Source organism: Vombatus ursinus, unplaced genomic scaffold (assembly GCF_900497805.2).
Source record: "Vombatus ursinus unplaced genomic scaffold, bare-nosed wombat genome assembly UNPS02009994.1, whole genome shotgun sequence".
In the NCBI taxonomy this organism is placed as follows: domain Eukaryota; kingdom Metazoa; phylum Chordata; class Mammalia; order Diprotodontia; family Vombatidae; genus Vombatus; species Vombatus ursinus.
This window is the reverse complement of record NW_020949772.1, coordinates 5,685,226-5,701,299: the sequence shown is the minus strand read 5'-3', so window position 1 is coordinate 5,701,299 and position 16,074 is coordinate 5,685,226. Positions and strand designations below refer to the sequence as shown.

At 39.0% G+C, this 16,074-nt stretch overlaps 1 protein-coding gene across 1 annotated transcript in view; it reads left to right on the top strand.

The window, feature by feature from the left end:
* LOC114036811 overlaps positions 1-16,074 on the top strand; it is an 85,405-nt gene that overhangs the window by 50,566 nt on the left and 18,765 nt on the right. Inside the window, exons 26-31 of the mRNA XM_027853516.1 lie at positions 3,887-4,024; positions 5,873-5,961; positions 7,035-7,161; positions 10,682-10,764; positions 13,106-13,199; positions 14,943-15,155. Coding sequence (XP_027709317.1) covers positions 3,887-4,024; positions 5,873-5,961; positions 7,035-7,161; positions 10,682-10,764; positions 13,106-13,199; positions 14,943-15,155 — 744 coding nt within the window. The remainder of the gene's footprint in view (positions 1-3,886; positions 4,025-5,872; positions 5,962-7,034; positions 7,162-10,681; positions 10,765-13,105; positions 13,200-14,942; positions 15,156-16,074) is intronic.

The following is a 16,074-nucleotide window of genomic DNA, read 5'->3' as shown; positions in this document are numbered from 1 at the left end:
GAGCTGCTATGAATATTTTTGTACATGTAGGTCCTTTTCCCATTTGTGTGATCTCTTTGGGATATAGCCCTAGAAGTGCTATTGCTGGGTCAAAGGGTATGCCCATTTTTATAGCCCTTTGGGCATAGTTCCAAATTGCTCTCCAAAATGGTTGGATCATTTCACAACTCCACCAGCAATGCATTAGTGTTCCAATTTTCCCACATCTTCTCCAACATTTATCATTTTCCTGTTTTGTCGTTTTGGCCATTCTGATAGGTGTGATGTGGTACCTCAGAATTGTTTTGATTTGCATTTCTCTAATCAATAGTGATTTAGAGCATTTTTTCATATGACTACAGATGACTTTAATTTCTTCATCTGAGAACCGTCTGTTCATATCCTTTGACCACTTATCAATTGGGGAATGGCTTGTATTATAAATTTGACTTAATTCTCTATATATTTTAGAAATGAGGCCCTTATCAGAGAGACTGGTTGTACAAATTCTTTCCCAATCAACTGGTCTTTTAGTTGATTCTCTAAGTATGTCATCATATCATCTGCAAAGAGTCGATGGTTTTATTTCCTCATTGCCTGTTCTAATTCCTTCAATTTCTTTTTCATCTCTTATTGCTATAGCTAGCATTTCTAGTAATAATAGTGGTGATAATGGGCATCCTTATGTCAACCTGTACAAAAGCTCAGACCAACTAGGTGATCAATAAATAAAATGAGGCATTTATTCAGTGTCGAGGAATTGCGATTCAGGACAATGCACTGCCTTTTCAGGCACGGATGCCCAGAGAAGGGAGCCTTACAACAGGGGTTATACACATTCAGCAGGGGTGACTAGTTAGGTAGATGGAACAGCAGGTGTCCAGTTGTTTACTACTTTAGCCCTACTGTTGTTGAAACAGATGTAAGACTTGGGGTGTATAGCCTCCATCAAAAGGGAACAGCAGGCAGGTGCAGGGTGGTGGCATCTTTCTGGAAAAAAAAAATGTAGGACCAATTTCAGTCTCCTCTAGCCAACAGAGTGCAGGCTGCTGACCTGGCCAGGAGCTGGGGTCACCTGTAGGGTAGTAAAAAGAGGGCAGAGACAGAACTGAAGGATTACAAAAAGAAGTCAAAGAAATGTCCTTGGAACTCTTTCTGCCCAGGAGGAGGGGGAATTGGGGTGGTTAGAAACTGCTGGTCAGAGCAAGGTAGGGGCCCAGAGATACCAGGGCTCCATACTTGCTTCATTCTTGATCTTCTTGGGAAGGCTTCTAGCTTATCTCCATTACCCGGAATACGGTTTTAGATAGTTACTACTTATAATTTTCAGGAAATCTCCATTTATTCCTATGCTTTCTAGTGTTTTTAATAGGAATGGGTGTTGTATTTGGTCAGAAGCTGTTTCTTCATCTGTTGAGATAATCATGATTTCTGTTGGTTTTGTTAATTGATATGGTCAGTTGTGCTGATGGTTTTTCTAGCATTGAACCAGCTCTGCATTCCTGATATAACTCCCACCTGGTTGTAGTATGTGATCTTTGTCATATATTGCTATCTTCTTGCTAGTTCTTACTGCTTTTCCCACTTACCATCTGGTGTATACTCAGGTAGTGCCTACAGATTTTAATATTCACATGATCCGAAGAGAATTTGGCCATTACATTCTAAAATTCATGTGAGATGGTCCACACCACAGCATTCCTCCATTAGTGTAGGTAACTAAAGCAGATTCATCAGATTCACCACAAGTATTTATTAAGCACTTATTATATGCCAGGCACTGTGCTAAGTACAGAGATTTTAAAGAAAGAGCAAAAACATTGTCTGTCCTTGGGGAGCTTGGAGGAAACATGGACAGAAATATAGCTACCTACATAGGTACATACATCGCCTCAGAGGGGAGTCATGAGCAGCTGGAGGGCCTGGGAAAGGCTTCTGGCAGAGGAAGTTAACATTTTGAGCCCGCTTGGAGCCAGGGAACCTGAGAGGTGGTGAGGGGGAAGAGCTTCTCCAAGCATGGGGACCAGATAACATCCTCAGGGTCTCTGGTGTTCTTTCTTCTTTTCTCAAGTGGTTTGGAAATCACAATAGTTTTCTGGAGCCCAGGATGAGGATGATAAATGATTGTAGGTTGGAATTCAGGAGAATTCACTGTCCTTTAGTTCTGCTTAGGCTGCCTTGGAGATTCAGTGTTAAACCTGGAGGGAAGGCTGATGTCGTTCTTTATTCAGAAGCACAGTTAGCTGCTGTGTTTGTGCTCTAATTACTTTAGAATTCATTAGATTGGGAATTAGATTTCAGTTCTTTATTTGCTTGGAAATCAATTACCATTACTGCTCTATTTTATCCTGGCTACAGAAAATCACTAGAGCCCTTAGAGTATGAATGCATAAGGAGTGTCAGGCAGCGTTATGCAGAACAAAATAATAATCCTTAATAACAGGATTTGTTCTGTAAAACTTGGACTCAGTCAAAAGTCTGTATCCAAGGACCTAGAAGGCCACATGTGGCCTCAAGGCCACAGGTTCTCCACCCGTACAATAATGGAAAGAGCCTGTGATCGGCCTGATTCTGAGGCCAAACCTCTGATACAGATTACCTGTTTGACTTGGGGCGGGTCACTTTACCTCCCAGTGTCTCAATTTCCACATCTTTAACGTGAGAGAGTGGTACTAGCTGGCCTCAGAACTCCCTTCAGGCTCTAGGCCTATGGTGCTGTGACTTAGGGATTATGGGTTTTTTTTTTTTTTAATTTTTTTTATTTTATGTATTTTTTTTTTTTAGGCCATTGGGGTTAAGTGACTTGCCCAGGGTCACACAGCTAGTGTCAAGTGTTTGGTCTGAGGTTGAATTTGAACTCAGGTGCTCCTGACTTCAGGGCTGGTGCTCTATCCACTGCGCCACCTAGCTGCCCAATTTTGTATTTTATGTTATGGGCAATAGGGAGCCACTAAAGATTTTTTTTTTTTTTTTTTTTTTTTTTTTTGCGCTAGGCAATCAGGTAAGTGACTTGCCCGGGGTCACACAGCTAGTAAATGTTGTGTGTTATGTGTCTGAGACTGGATTTGAACTCAGATCCTCCTGACTCCAAGGCCAGAGCTCTAGCCACTTTGCCACCTAGCTGCCCCGGGATTATGTAATTATGTGGGAGAGTATCTTGACCAAACTTATGGGTAGGCTGATTGATGTTAGGAATAATTGAATGCTGATTACGTTTATGGAGACTTCCTGGGAACAGTCGTGTCAATAAGGGTGTGAGGTAAATTCAGGAATTTGTTTTGCAGTGTTCTTCCAGAGTTTAATGCTTAACAATTTTCAAAGGATTCTTACTATGTTTCTGAGTGCTGACAGAAATAAGCTTGTTTTTCAAAACTTGTAGTCTCCCTGGTAAAGTTTTGAGTTGAGCTATAGGCTGAGAAATATAAATAGGTTTGTCTTTGTTTTTTCTGTATTTGAAATGAAAGGAAAAGTGAAGAATTGAAAGAGGAAGCTAGCTTGTTCTAAGTTTGATAACTTGAAGCAGTAGAAAGAAAAAAAACCCACAAACGATTAGAAACCTTGAGATCAGGGCACAGCTAGTCCTGGTATTCAGAATATCAAAGAATAGCAGTCATTTAGTTGAACTGACTTCATGAGAGTAAGAAGTAGTTTCATTAATTAAGTGAATAGGAACTAAGTATTGACTCTTTGAAATATTTCCATAAATGGTCAGACAAGTCAGTCAACAAACATTGAATCAGACACCTACTATGTATGAGGCACTGTGCTAAGCACAGAGTGGAGGGGAGTAAAATATAAGAAGTTTGGAAAGGTAGGAAGGGGCCAGGTTAAGTAGGGGTGTGATGGGGTGACATGGTCAGGCCTGTGCTATTAAAAAAATCTAAGTAATTTTTGTCTTTGTTTCTAGGAACAGTTACAGAAACTGGAGGTTGAATTGAGAGAAGTCACCAAAAACAAAGAAAAACTGAGGAAAAACTTGCTTGAGCTGATTGAGTATACACACATGTTAAGAGTGACCAAAAGCTTTGTTAAAAGGAACCTAGAGGTACTGAATTCAATTCCATTTGACAAGTCTTAAGCACCTGCTGTGTGCCAGGCCCTGGGCCAGGGGATGGGATTTCAAAGACAAAGAATAAAGCAGTTTCTGCCTGCCCTCAAGGAGCTTACCTTTAGCACCAGGCACAGGTTCTACTGAATGTAGCACATGTCTTTTTAGAATACGAATTGAAAACTGTTAACAAGATTTTGCGAGAGATGGGTAGTCACTAACTAAGATAGTTATTGAGATCTTAGTAAACATTTAAATTGAAATTTGAAATGAACTTTTTTTCCCTGTTGGGATTTATTTAGTTTTCTAGTATGTACTTACTAGATCTCAAGTAGGAGCAAAATATCATTTGAGGAAATCTATTTCTAGATATTAGAAAAAATGGTACATGGCAGATATTAAATTCTTTCTTCTCAATTTTGCTAAGATGAACACCACACTGAATCCCATTTCATACCAAAAAGTTTATCTTGTTCATGTCTGTATGCTTATGGCATGTCCTTTATAGCAAATAAAAAGACCTTATTGATTAAGGGATTCAAGTATTCTAAACTAATTTAGTTTTCATTGAAGAATAGTTTGGTCACTTATGGTAAAAATAATTCCAGCATAGGTTGTTAGGACAAACTGAAATCTGATCTTTTTATTACAGTTGACCTAGTGGAGCTGACAAATAAGAGACTGGTTAATGTTTGCTTTTTTATTTTTATTTTATTTTTTTTAGGCAATTGAGGTTAAGTGACTTGCCCAGGGTTACACAGCTAGTAAGTGTCAAGTGTTTGGTCTGAGGCTGGATTTGAACTCAGGTCCTCCTGACTTCAGGGCTGGTGCTCTATCTACTGCATCATCTAGCTGCCCCTGTGTTTGCTTTTTTAGCAGACGCCTGCTGAGTTGTACCTCAAAAATGGGTTGCTACTTGCAGCTGTACCTAAAATGTTGTCTCTGATGCCCTAGAAACTTGTTTGATAGCCTGACATGAGGCAGCCTTCATGGTGAGGCAGCAGAGTAATAACAGATAGGATGCTGAGCTCCGAACCCAAGCAGACCTCAGACATGGCAATTGTGCACAAAGCTTTGAAGTGCTCCAAGCCTCAATTCCCTCATTTGCAGAATGTGGATAATACCTGTAGCACCTACTTCATAGGGTTGTTGAGAAGCCCAAATGAGCTAATGTAAGTATTTACAAGCTTTGCAGTCCTTAAAATGAAGCTGTATTAATCCTGGGTTCAAGTCCTTCCCATGACTTAATGACTGTGTGCACATGGGCAAGTCACATCATCTCTTAGGGTGAATTGGCAAACATTTTTTTTTTTTTTTTTGGCTGAGCAGTGGGGTTAAGTGGCTTCCCCAGGTTCACACCGGTAGTGAGTGTCAAGTGTCTGAGGCTGGATTCAAACTCAGGTCCTCCTGAATCCAGGGCCAGTGCTCTATCCACTGCGCCACCTAGCTGCTCCTATTGGCAAACATTTTAAGTAAGTACCTGCTATGTAGCAGGCCCTGGACTAGGTGTTGGAGATACAGAGACATAGTTGAAACAATTCTTGCCCTCAAAGGGCTTACTTTCTATCAGAGGAAGCAACATTTGCATCTGTAATATGTATAAGACATACACAAAATCCATGCAAGACAGTTTGGGGGAGAAAGGGTGGCTCCCTAAGACTATGAGTTAGCTGATGAATTGCTGATCTGCCATCAATGAAAGGAATTTTTATACGGGGAGTTTTTCATATAGTTCTTCATATCAACAAAATAAAAAAAGATCTGTTGCCCTTACCCCTTCATTACTATTTACCTAAATCATGAGTAAAATGTCTGCAAATGATATTTTTATCTGTCTTTTTGTAGTTTGAACCCAGTTATGAAGAATTTCCTTCTTTAGAAAAGGATGCTTTGTTGGACTACAACTGTATGCAGAGGCTGGGTGCAAAATTGGGGTAGGTGGCATTTGGGATCAAGTTTCTTGTAAAGCTAAAATGGGTGCCATATAATATTAAATCTTATTTAAAAGCTATGATAAATTAAACAAAGTAAATGTATTTAAGAAAACATTGCAGTATTTTATGTATTTATTTCATGTGTTGAATTGAATAATCTTTGTTGCTTTTTTTAATCATTTAATAAAGTAAATCAGAAGGTATCAGTTTCCTTACACATTTATATCCAGTCTCTATTTTGTCTCCTGTGCTTTCTTCTATTTGTTCAAATGCTAAGAGTTTTTTTCTTCCCCACAGTTGTAATGTGTCACATTCCAATGTTTGCTTATTTTTAGATGTATTTTTTTATGTTTAAATCATTGACCTATGTGGAATGTGTTTTGGTGTATGTTAGGACCTGCATCTCTGATACCATTTTTAGCCATACTGTCATCCAATTTTCCTGCCATTATTTATTGAATAACGCTTCCTTTCTTGATATTGGATTCATCAAATACCAGTTTCTTATAGGCCTTTGATTCTAATTCTGGGTGATAGAATCTGTTCTTCTGACCTTTTTACCTACTTTTCTCTTAAGTTTTGATAATTATAGTGTAATTTGAATCTAGAAATACAAATTGCCCTTCATTCTTTCCCCCCCATAATCTGTCTCACAATTCTTATAATCTTTGTTCTTTTCTGTAATTTTTTTTTATTGCTTTCGTATTCAGTGAAATATCTCATGAATATTTTATTTAGTATTACAAATATGTATAGTCTGTTACTGGACCTGTACTTGACTGCTAAGTATTGACCAAGCCATGACAAAGTTCTAAAGTAGAGCATTAGTGAAGGGTGAGCCTCAAAGTTTTCTTGAAGAGATGAGTGTGTGATTGATTCTTTATGCTAGCAAAATGGACCTGGGGCCCCTTTCATCCGTGTTCCGTAGGCGTACAACACTCAACCAGGGCTGAAGTTCCATAGTTCAGGGACATTGTCATTAGTTGTTCTGTGACCATTTGATAATGCCTGGTATTTCAGCTGTTAAGGAATTTGACTGTTCTGTTAAGTAAGAGTACTATTTTGTTTCCTAGATTTGTGTCCGGTTTAATTCACCAAGCAAAAGTTGAAGCATTTGAAAAAATGTTGTGGAGGGTGTGTAAAGGGTATACCATTGTGACCCACGCGGAGCTGGATGAGTGCCTTGAGGACCCTGAGACAGTGAGTCAATATTGTGGTTGTCATTTTTCATGACTGTAGTTTTCAGATGCAAGTATGTGAATGGCCGTATTTCTTGAGCTGAGACTTACATGAGCTGTATGTGAACAGAACATTTGCTTCTGCTTGCTTGCCTCTTTCTCTCTCTCTCCCTTAATGGTTTATTGATCTTCTGCTTTCAAAGTTGCAGCACAAGGGTTCATAGGATCAGAGATCTAGAACTCGAAGGGCCCTTAGAGGCCATTTATTTCAATCTTCTTTTATTATGATTTGTAAAATTTTTTATTCTGGACTTAAACCCTAAAAAAATAGCATCGCCTTATACGCAGTAGAGCATTAAGAGGCTTGCCTATGAAAACCTGAATTCCCACTTCATACCACTTGCTTTTTTAAAGAAAAGTATATAATTCCATATATTGCCTTCATAACTGTCCTGCCTGACTGTGTTTCCTTCTGTTCTCTGCATTTAAAAAAATGTTACCATGGCCTTCTTTTCTGGTATCACTGTTGCTAACCCCTTTCTCTACCTCAGCTTCCCTCTATCCCTAGTTTAAAACTTAGAGAAAGGAAGAGAAGAGAAAAATCATCCCTGTTACAAATAAACATAGTTAAGCCAAACAGATCTGTAGTCAAATGAACAAGCGTATATTAAGTGCCTACTCTGCCAGGTACTGTGGGAAGTGCTGGAAATACAAAGAAAGGCTAAAAACAGTCCTTGCTTGTCAGGAGTTGACAGTCTAATGGGAATGAGAGCATGCAAACAACTGTGTACAGATAAGATATAGACAGAATAAATTGGAGATAATCAACAGAGAATGGAGAAGGAAATGGCAAATCACTCCCGTATCTTTGCTGAGAAAACCCGAAATGGAGTCACAAAGAGTTGGACACAACTGAAATGACTGAACAAATCTTTAGAAGAAATCCATGGAGAGGAGTCATTAGCATTAAGGGAGATTAGGAAAGACTTCTTGTAAGTGGGTAGGATATTATCTGGGACTTGAAGGAAACAGGAAATTCAGGACAGATAAATGAGGAGGGAGAAAATTCGAGGCATGCAACATAGCCAGCGAAAAATGCAACATAGCCAGTGAAAATGCCTCGAGGCAGGGGATGGAGCTGGATGGAGCAGGGAGGCCAGTGTCACTGGGTCACAGTGTGTGTGTGGAAAGCAGTAAAGCATGTGTAAGAAGATTAGAAGGGCTAGTTTATGGAAGGCTTTCAAAGCCAAAGAGAGGATTTTGTATTTGAGAGAAACCAATAGACAGACACACACACACACAGGGTGACCACGCGTGTCTCTTGCACTTTGAGTCCATCAGTTCTCAATCAGAAGATGGGTAATATGTTTCATCATTTGTCCTCTGAGGCTATGGTTGGTCTTTACACTGCTTAGAGTTCTTAATTCTGAAGTCTTCCAAAGTTGCTTTTCATTACAGTATGTTTGTCTTTGTATAGATTGTTTTTGTTGTGTTGATTTTACTCTGTATCAGTTCATAATATTCAGGGTTCTCTGAAAAAGTTTTTTTTTTAATCATTTCTTACAGTGCGGTAACATTTCATTACATTCATATCACAGTTTGTTCAGCCATTCTCTAATTGATGGACATCCTCTTACATCATAGCTCTTTTCTTTTTTTTTAACCTTTTAGTACATTTTTCAGTATCAGGACATTTGTTTTTATTGTGACTTTCCCCTCCTTGTATTATCTTCCTTCTTAACCCCCTTCCGTTTCCCTAACTGTACCTGGTTCTCTTGTCGAGTTTGGTGTGTTTCTATACCAAATTGTGTGTGTTTAACCCTCTTTTGTCTGTTTCATGTAAGAGTGAGGCTAATTTGATGCCTGCTTCCCCTTCCCTTTCATCTATATATATTTATTTTTTGCATGTTCCCTAATTATGAAAAGTATCAGATTTCACTCCTTTCTTCCTTCTTTCTACACTAATATAATCCTTTTACTCTTCCTCCTTTTCTCCTCTTCAAACCCTCAGAACAGAACCATTTTCTTCTCTTTCCCCATTTTTCTTATTTAACTCCTTCAGTGCCCTTTGAGGACATTAGAGTTCTAGAGGGACACTTGTTTCTTCTCCCGCTATTAGAATGTTAGCACTTCATAATCTTACTTCTCCTTCTAGTTGCTTATATAAATTTCCCCTTCTAGGTTTCTCTGGACTCTTGTATTTGTATTTCAGAGTTCCTACTTAGCTCTGATATTTTCATCAGAAATGCTTGAAAATTCTCTATTCTTTGAAAGTCCTCTATTTTTTGACCCTAAGGGATGATACTCAATTTATTCTTGATTGTAAACCAGTCTTTTTTTTTTTTTTTAAACTTTTGGAATGTTGTTTTCCAAGAGCTCCTCTTGGTACTTTACATTCTTCTTTCTGGATGCTTGAAGTATTTTTTCTTTGGCATGGGAGCTCTGGATTTGGCTGAGGAATTCCTAGGGGTTTTCCTTTTGAAGTTTCTTTCTTCAGTTTGCCCTCTCATTCTAATAGATTGAGGTAGTTTTCATTCGTGATTTCTTCAAATAGAGAATCTAGGCTTTTCTTTTTGTCATGCATTTCAGTGATTTATTGCTGCATGATCTGTTTTCCAGGTCAGCTGTTTTTGATATCAGATATCTTAAATTTTCTTCTATTTTTTCAGTCTTTTGATTTTATGCTAATATTTGTCCATGGAGTCATTGATTTCTGTTTGGTCTGTTTTCATTTTCAGGGAACCCATTACTTGGCTAAGGTTATTATTTTCTTTTCTAAGCTATTATCCTTCTCATTCTTTTCTTCAGAACTTTTATTTCATTTTCTGTCTCTCATTTCATCTAGGCATTCAGGTCGTCTTTATAAAAACATCCATTTTTTTTTCTCAGAGTTGCCTGTAGTTATGGAATTTCTCCTTCCCTCTTTTGGAGGTGTCTATAGAGTCCATGATAATTTTTTATGCTGGTGAATATTTTCTTTGATTTACTCATCTTTCCAGCTTTAGTTCCTCAGCTAGGCTTCTGTGTCAGGGCCAGTCTCCATCACCTGCTTTACTTTTTTGGGTAGAGTGTTTAGCTTGCTTAGTTTCCATTGGAATCAGCTAAGTTCCTGCACTGACTGCTGCCTCTCCAGATTAATCCTCCCTTTCCCATACCCCTGATCTTGGAGTTCAAATCACTGCATCTTCAGAGTCTCTGTGGCTCCTTAAGTTAGAATGCTTGGCATCTTGGTGTTCCTATTTTGGTGGCTCCTTGGACCCTTTGGGAGATCTCTTTAGGAAATGATGAGATGATGTCATCAGAAAAGCAAACTCTTTTTTTATTTTCTTATGTTAAACACTACAACATTCTGAGAGAAACCTCACATGGAGTACAAACAGCTAAAGGCAGAGTGAAACTCCTGAATTTCTTCTGTTGGTCAAAGGCCTTTTTTTCCAAAACTTATTTCTGTTAATAGCTGCAAGAAAGTTGTAATGTTTAAACTGAGATAATCTGAGAAGTTACCATGAAAGTAGGAATAATTGTTACCTTTCTCTTTTTAGGGAGATGTCACAAAATGGTATGTGTTTTTAATATCCTTTTGGGGTGATCAGATTGGCCAAAAAGTTAAGAAGATATGTGATTGGTAAGAAAAATAATTTTTTCACATTGCTTTATTCTGCATTCAGTAACATCCACTAATTCTTTATAAAGTGTTCTTTTCATTGAAAGAGTACTGTCTCTGGTCTTTGGGTAGAAACAGTCATTGCAGTTTTGCCATATGATCTTTTTCAACATTTTAACATAAAATGAATTCTCTAGTATCTTACTGTAAGTGATTTTATGTACTAATGTTTTATTAGATAATTTTGAATAATTTATAAGTTGATAAGTAGGGACTATATCAACTATGTACCAAAGCTTATCTTTTGCTATAAAAATTGAGATTTAAGGTTATTATAGGACAGAAATAATAAATGTCATTTTGTGCTATAGTACCACGTTTATCCAAATACTACTTATTTATTGTTTTTAGGCAGATATTTTAGTCTTTTGCTAAGAACCTTGTCACTAAGAGGAATTGGCAGTATTCTTAGAGAAATTAACCAAACCCTCAATCCCCAATGGTGCTTTTTATAATTGTGGAAATCTTCAGTTCTCCTGTTGCATTGGGCAGCCAGCTGTTTCACAGGAGTCCCCAGGACAACTGCTGGAGCCAGAGCATGGGCCCAAAAGTTCTAGGTTCTGGTCTTTGCCCTGTCCTCTTTGGAGCTGGAGAGCCTCATTAGAATGCTGTTTCTGGTGTTTAATACTCAGGTGTCTGCAAAAGGGACTTGAACATCTCAGGTTATTTTCTAAATTAAAGGGGCTGCTGTGGATCTCCAAACCTTGTTCCAATTCTGAAATTCAGTTCTGATTCTCAGTGAGAGAACCATATTGGCAATTATATTGTTTGTAGTAAAAATCTAGAAAACTGATAATGGTGCCTCCTAAGGCTTCAGTATAATAAATTTGGGTTCTTTTTATTTTTATTTTATTTTTTTGGAGGCAGTTAGGGTTAAGTGACTTGCCCAGGGTCACACAGCTAGTACATGTTTGAGACCAGGTTTGAATTCAGGTCCTCTTGACTCCAGGGCCAGTGCTCTGGCCAGTGCTCTAGCCACTGTGCCACCTAGCCGCCCCTGGGTTCTTTTTAGATGGCTGGCTCTGGCAGATAGTGAAGTGTGGTGTCCTCAGGAAGAGGCTGAAGAGTGATAGGAAAAAGGAGGAACTTCATTAGTCCCCTGGGACCAGAAGCTTCTCGAGTCAAGAATTTTAGCTTCTTTCTTTTCTCAATGCAGTATCTCTGTTTATCTTATCTCATTCATTTCCAAATATATTTCCTTCCCTGACCCCCATTCTGAGCTCTCCCTTGTTACATAGATTTTAAAAAGGAGAAAAAGCAATTGAATAATACCAAACATATCACACGTTTAGAGCAATGTATGTAGCATTCCATAGCTGGAGTCCCCCACTTCTACGATGAAGAGAGGGAGGGAGCCACGTCATTCACATTACACAGTATTCAGTGGGGGTGTTCCCTTAGCTATTTTGTTTCTTATGGTAGCAGTCTTGTTTCTATTGTCACTTCCTATAGTTAAAAATGTTTTTATCGATGCTTTTTTTGTAACATCATTGTTACTTTTGAATGATCTCTCCTTCCTTCCCCGCCTCCCTCCCTAGTGAAAAATAAATACAGTTCAACAAAATAGATCAGCACTTTGCTGTGTCTGAACGTGTGTGTCTCATTCTGCACCTGTGGTGACTGTCTCCCAAGAGGTAATAGGCACACTGCATTCACTCTCCCTCCTCCGAAGTCACCGTCGTTGGTCTTGGAGCACATGGTTGGCCTGTTTTTGCTTACTCTGAGCATTCTGTCAGTTAATACAAATCTTCCCAGGTTTCTTTGAACTTATTTGTTGTGTGTGTGTTTTTTACAATGCACTCTATTTGTATGATCTTTACAGGCCACAAAGTGGTTCAGTCTTTCCCTAAGGTGGAGCATCCACTTTGTTTCTAGTTCATTGTTACAACACAAAGTGCTGTTTTAAATGTTTTTTTATATATGAGACATTTCCTTCTGCCTTTGCCCTCCTCGGAATGTATGTATCTAGCAGCGGATGCCTGCTGTAGTTCCCAATCTGTGACACCTTGGTAAAGTGACACAGTTTGAAGCCACTGAGATTGATCATGGGAATTTAGACAGGGAGGGAGGGTGGGGACTGTCTTCCTTCTTGTTTGTATCGGTATTGCCGGCATTCAGTACGGTGCCTTGCACGCAGCAAGTGCTCTTACAACATGCTCTATCCATTTATCCATCCATCTAAGAGGTGCCACCTCAGAAATTTGACAAGACCTGTATCTGTGTGGAAAAGGGATATTTACTTGCAGTTTTAGATGTTTCTTCTTCTAGCAAGTGTAAAATGTGTTTTAATTGTGTTTCCTAGTTATCACTGCCACGTTTACCCATATCCCAGTACTGTTGAAGAGCGAAAAGAAGTTCATGAGGGGCTAAATACACGAATACAGGATCTTTATACTGTGAGTAAGACAGAAGTGGTTATATTCTCTTCCTTGGGCTGTAGATCATAACAGAGTTCAGTTCTTGTTTCAAAAAAAATTTAGAAACTTTTTGGATTATCTTTGGTTTCAACATCTGTGTTTCCCATTGTATCTTTCCTCCTGTTCTCTAAAATTTTGTAAAAGAGGAAGAAAAAAAGTTTAGCAAAACTAGCAAACATATTGGCTACATATCAGAAAAATCTGATATTAGTGTTCCATACCATGGTCAAGGCAACAGGTCAGTAAGCATTTATTAAGCACTACTATGTATCAGGCTCTTGTGTTCAGCGCTGGAGATGTAAAGAAAGGCAGAAGACAGCTCCTGCCCTCAAGGAGCTCACAGGACAGTGGACTGTGGTCTCCCCCTGCTGCATTGCAGCTAAGGGGGTGTATTTTATACCACTTCTTTCACAACATTCAGTTTTGATTTGTTCTTTTTTTTTTTTTTTTTTTGCTTCTTGGTGAGGCAATCAGGGTTCAATGAGTTGCCCAGGGTCACACAGCTAGTTAGTGTCAAGTGTCTGAGGCCGGATTTGAATTTTGGTCCTCCTGACTCCAAGGCCAGAGCTCCATCCACTCTGCCACCTAGCTGCCCTGATTTGTTCTTTCTGTATACTGTGTCCTGTTTGCTTCACTTTGTATTAATTTTATATATGCTTTTTCATTCCATGCTTTTCAGTAGTCATATTAATAATCAATAGTTTTTATTATATTCCATTCTATTCATGTGCAACAACTTGTTTAACTCTTCCCTGGTCAATAGGCATCTGCTTTGCTTCCCCGTCTTTGCTATCACAAAAAGTGCTGTTTGAAATATTCTGTAGTATATAGGGCTTTTATTTTTATTATTGAACTCCTTGGGGTGTATTTCACTCAGTGGAATCTCTGAAATAGAGGGTACAGACAATGCCATCGCTTTCTTCTCCTAATTTCAAATTGCTTTCCAGAGTGGTTGAATCAATTCATAGCTCCACCAACCATTAATGCAGTGTGCCCGTCTTTTCACACAACCCCTCTAAAATTGACTATCTTTTGTCTTTGCCCATGGGCTGAGTGTCAGGTGAAATCTCAGTTGTTTTGGTTTGCATTTCAGATAACTTGATTCTTTTGTTGATACTGAAAAGGTTGGTAACAAGATAGACACCAAGATGTTTATGATGTGGGGAGAAGTGCCTTCTGTTTTTCTCTCCCTTTCATTGTCATGTGACTATGGAATCTCAATGAAAACCCAGGGAATAGTGAGTGTTATGAGCTTAAAAAAATGGATTCTTTGGCACAGCTCAGATTGGTAGGAAAGATAGGCACTCATGTGTGTAACAAGGAATATGTTTAATGTTACTTTTTCAAGTAACATTAAAATGTTTAACTAAAGCATAATTTCAATGCTTGGCAAGTCTGCCTTCCTTAGTATGTTGGTATGTATTTTGTGATAAGCCATTTTGTATGTGTTGAAGTGAAATTCAAAGCCTCTGGTGGACAGTAACATGGAGGGAGCACATTTCTTTTATGGAGGGCGTGTGGGTCATTTTCAGACCTTGACAGGGCATGGAAATATCTTGTTTCAGTCTTGATCAGTTTGATTGCAGTTTTTCATCACTAAAAGACAAACCATTCCCATTACGTGGTGGTTGTTTTTTTAAATGGCTGGTGGTGAGAGGGATGTTCCAGGTTACCTGGGTCTAATTTTATATATGACTTCATTTAAAAACTCTTTTCACCAAGGTGCTGCACAAAACTGAAGACTATTTAAGGCAGGTGTTAAGCAAAGCTGCTGAATCGGTCTGTACTCGAGTTGTCCAAGTGCAGAAGATGAAGGCCATTTATCACACACTGAACATGTGCAGCTTCGATGTCACAAACAAGTGTCTCATTGCTGAAGTCTGGTGTCCAGAGGCAGATCTGCACCACTTGCGTCAGGCTCTGGTGGAGGGATCCGTAAGTCGCCTCACAGCTAAAATATAGAAAGCTGCCTCATCATTAAAGTGGAAAGGAAAAATGAGAAGAGAGCTGAAATATTCCAAGGCAGAATGAGAGCTCCACGTCTGCTTCCCACTTTAGGAAGGAGCAGCCCATCACTGCATAAGCAGCTATTCAGGGCCTCCTAGGGATAGTGAGCCTAGAATGAGAGGGCAGCAATGCTTGGGGGTTGTCTCTGCAATGCTAAGTGATAATAATAAAAATTAAATAGCACTTTAAAGTTTGGAAAGCGCTTTATAAACTTTATCTCATGAGAGTATGGGGTAGATGCTATGTACATATCATCCCCATTATTTAGGTGAGACTACTGAGGCTCAGAGGAAGTATCCGGTGAAGGTGGTGTGCTCTAGAAGACAGGAATTCTGGATTTGTAGTTAAAGGATCTGTGCCCTTCTGTGAGCCTCCTTTAACTTATCTACAAAATGATGGGGGTGGATTGGATGGTATCTAAGGCCCCATCTAGCTGTACATGTTGGATCCCCTAACAGCTCCCAAGTCCTTTCCTCTAGGCATGTTAAACCCAGGAGCCTAGGGTGTTTGGATCAGTGGATTGACCCACACGTCCCTGGGAAGAGCTCAGCAGTGATCTAGTACAATGCTCGTTTAATTGATGAGGAAACAGGTTGGGAGGGATTAAGTGACTTACCCCAGGAAAGAAGATGGTAAAGAAAAGGAAATCTTGATAAAAAGGGTTTCATTCAGCTGCCATGTCGTTTTGCACAACTCTTATGGCACAAAGATAAAATGGCCAGTATCGAAAGACATAGAACGATCCTTGCAAACTTTTACATTGGCTCTTGAGATAATTAGTCCTAATAGCCCACATTTGCAGGGTGTGCCAAGGTTTACAGAGTACTCGCTCTGGTAACTCTCTCTG